This window comes from Athene cunicularia (genome assembly GCF_003259725.1).
Source record: "Athene cunicularia isolate RWA chromosome 1 unlocalized genomic scaffold, athCun1 chr1_part1, whole genome shotgun sequence".
Classification (NCBI taxonomy): domain Eukaryota; kingdom Metazoa; phylum Chordata; class Aves; order Strigiformes; family Strigidae; genus Athene; species Athene cunicularia.
The window spans coordinates 61814016-61817185 of NW_020799091.1; the positions used below are offsets into that span (position 1 = coordinate 61814016).

Here is a 3170-nt window from a genome sequence, read left to right on the forward strand (position 1 = left end):
CCGCCCCGCCCCTTCTTTAGGGTCAGCAGTTTGGTGAACGTAGTGGAAATAGCTCTTTCCCAACATGGGGCTTGGTTTGCAGTTGGGGCTGTAGGTGGCTCAAGAAAAACTCCTCATTTTTTGTGAAAAAGCAGTTTGCAAAGGCAGGGGCACGATAGTTTGTAGGTGCCCAGGAGTGCAGTCCCAGGGCTGGACAAGGAGAGAGGGAACTGCAGCATCCACAACGGTCTAGGTCAAGCCACAGGGATCCTGAAAATGACCCCAGCAAAACGAAAAGCAACAAATAAGGCTCTGCCCTCAACCCTTCCAGTCATTCAGAATAAGCGTTCATCCTTTCAAACTCTGACATTTCATTCAACAATCCTCTCGTCTTAATTAGGTTCAAAGCTTGCTCTGCAAACGGTGGATCTCTCATCTTTTCCATCTTCCTGTACTTCCTATCAAAAGAGAAAATATTTCTTCTTCAAAATCAGCTAGCTACTAAGAAAACAGAAGAAAAAAAAAACTGCAAGTGGTTCTTACAAACTGTAGATGTTTGCTTATCACTGATAACCTCTATCAGCACTGTGAATACAGAAGCAATACCTGTTCACCTCCAAGCAACTACTTTTATGTGGTATGTCATTTCACCTAGCTAGACCCATAAACATGTATTACAGCTCTGTATGCATACGGGTTTAAAGTACCATGTCTTGCATAAATTCAGGAGCAAAGAGAATCCCTACGGTGTCTCACCATTAACTTTTAATCCTTGACAGACTGGCTGTTCTGTGCCCTCCTCAACCAGCCCCCACTTGTGTACAAATTCTCACTCCCTAAGAGGAGGCAGGCTTCTATTTTTTGGGGGGTGGTGGAGGGGTGGCATTTCTTTGTGTTTTGTTGGTTTTTGTTTTTTGTTTTAAAAAAAAAAAAAAAAAAAAAAAAAATCAACAAAGAAACAGCTACGTAATTAAAACCTGAATTCTCTCTCACCCTAAGTTTCAGATTTCTTCGGTTTGCTTTTGTCTTTGAACACCAAGCATTTGCAATCCATATAAAAGCAAGCCAACCAACGGGTCATTCACACTGGGACTGAGTCGCCAGCTGGAACATAGTTACACACCACCATAGATAGGGTGGGCCTTTAAGTGATATGTGCGATATAACATTCAACAACTCACGCATATAGTGACTTCTGGAAATTATTTTTTTTTTTTAATTCACATTCCATGCTCACCATGATTTAATGTTAAACTTTTGCAAGAGATAAGGTATTTCAAAATGAAGATATTAAATTTATCCTTCTCATTTTGGTGTGATTGACCTTCCCAGCTAGGGAGCCAAGGATTAACTTAAATCATTTTACATTTTTAAATAGTATTTAGAAGCTGCATTAAACTATTTTGGTCACATTTTCCAAACACTTTCCAAGATCTTACATAAGGAAACTGAAGTACAGCCCAAACACAGTAACCGTGTAAACATTAGCTTCTACTGGGGTACCCAGAAGCATATACAGTCATAATAATGACACGGTAGAATTCAAACATGAAGAAATAGCCCCAAAATAAACTTTTCCTCATCCAAAGAGCCAGCAAGTTCTTCCAAGACTGTTTAATATTACAGGGCATGTTGGGGGGGAAAGAGATTTTAAGAAAGAGAGGAGGAATACTGCTCTAGCAAACAAAACACAACCCCACGGTGAGAAACAAACACCAAGCACAAACACGCACAAACACGGCAGGCACTGTCAAACGTAGCTACTCACCTTTCACAGCACTTGCTTCTTTCAGGTTGTGAGACAGAAAGTCTATGCTGGCATAGGCGCTCATCTCCACTCCGTTGACACCCCCGTTCAGGACGTGCCTGGCTTTTGACCTGGCTTTGTCACAGTTTGCCAGGGTCCCGTCCACCACGTCGATGGCGATGTAGTTGAGGCCATTCTGGAAGCCAGCCGAGGTCTCCCGGCACATGGGGCTGCTACCCTGCTCCTCCTCCAGGCCTTCGCTTTTCCTGAGGGACACGTTCTCCACCGAGGCCGAGTTGTGCCGTTTGGGGTTGTGTGCGAAGGAGGGGGACACGGGGGTCACAGTGGTGGTGGAGGAGAAAGTTTCCGAGCTGTGCCTCCTGCGCCCCTGGGGATCCGCCCGGATGACCTTGGCCCCCCGGTTTGGGTCTGGGGGAGGGCTGGAGAGAATGAAAGCCTCCACCCCAGAGAGGGTGAGCCTCTTCACCCCAGCTGTGGGGCTGCTGACACGGGCACTTTCTGGTTTCTGAACGATGGGTTGGGGTGGGGTGGTGGCCATGCCAAAGGTCATCTCAGTGTAATCCCCACCATCGGATGGGCTGGACGAACAAGCCACCCCCACAGCCGCCTTCAGGTAGCGCCCATCTGGCTGGCTGGTGCTGGAGGAAGAGCCTGGTGAGAGCGCTTCCAGGGAGCCCACCGAGACCGTGCCAGACTGGGAGGGCGACTGCGACCCAAAGTCAATGTTCATGTAGTCAGAGAGAGGGGAGCGCCTCTGCCCTGTGCCCGAGCCCAGGGAGGAGGCTGGGCTGTCGGCAGGCAGCGAGGGGGGAGAATAGACGGCAGCATCCCCGAAGTCGATGTTGATGTATTCGCCAGGGCTCTTGGGCTCCGGCGGCAGAGGGTGCTCGTTCATGCTGGGCAGCATCGTCCGCAAGGTCTCCAAAGAGAGGCGGCTGGGCCGGGCAGCCCGCTGGCACCGCTGGCTCAGGAAACTCTCGGTCCGGCTGTGCCGCAGGGGCGAAGGCACCGTGTGGCTGGAGGGGGCAAAGGTGCCAGCGGGCGACTGGCCCGCTCCACACACTGCCTCCTCCGGGATCATCCTACCCGGGGAGTTCATGAAGACGTACTGGTCGCTGTCCTTCCCCAGGCCCTGACTCTTATAGGAGCGGGGTAAGGAGCTGTAAGAATAGCAGCCGGGCTTGGGGGGCTCGCTGGACCCGTGCCCCGAAGGGGCAAAAAAGAAGTCCGGTGGGGTGAGGGAGGGAGCCTGGGGCCCGTGCTGGGGGTCCCGAGGGGACATATTGATATAGTCGCCGTTACTCAGCCTCCCGTCCGAGCTCTCCACGGACAGCTTGGAGCCGCACCACATCCGCATGTAGCCGCTATCGTCGGGGGAGCTCTCCCCGGGTGAGCTGGTCTTGTAGCTGCTCCCGTTCCCGGG

General features: G+C 50.9%; 1 protein-coding gene across 1 annotated transcript in view; it reads right to left on the reverse strand.

Moving 5' to 3' along the window:
• The window catches only part of IRS2 (insulin receptor substrate 2), a gene marked incomplete at its 5' end in the record, with an annotated part of 29789 nt that extends 26619 nt beyond the window's left edge, over positions 1–3170 (reverse strand). The window contains one exon of the mRNA XM_026845785.1: positions 1748–3170. Coding sequence (XP_026701586.1) covers positions 1748–3170 — 1423 coding nt within the window. The remainder of the gene's footprint in view (positions 1–1747) is intronic.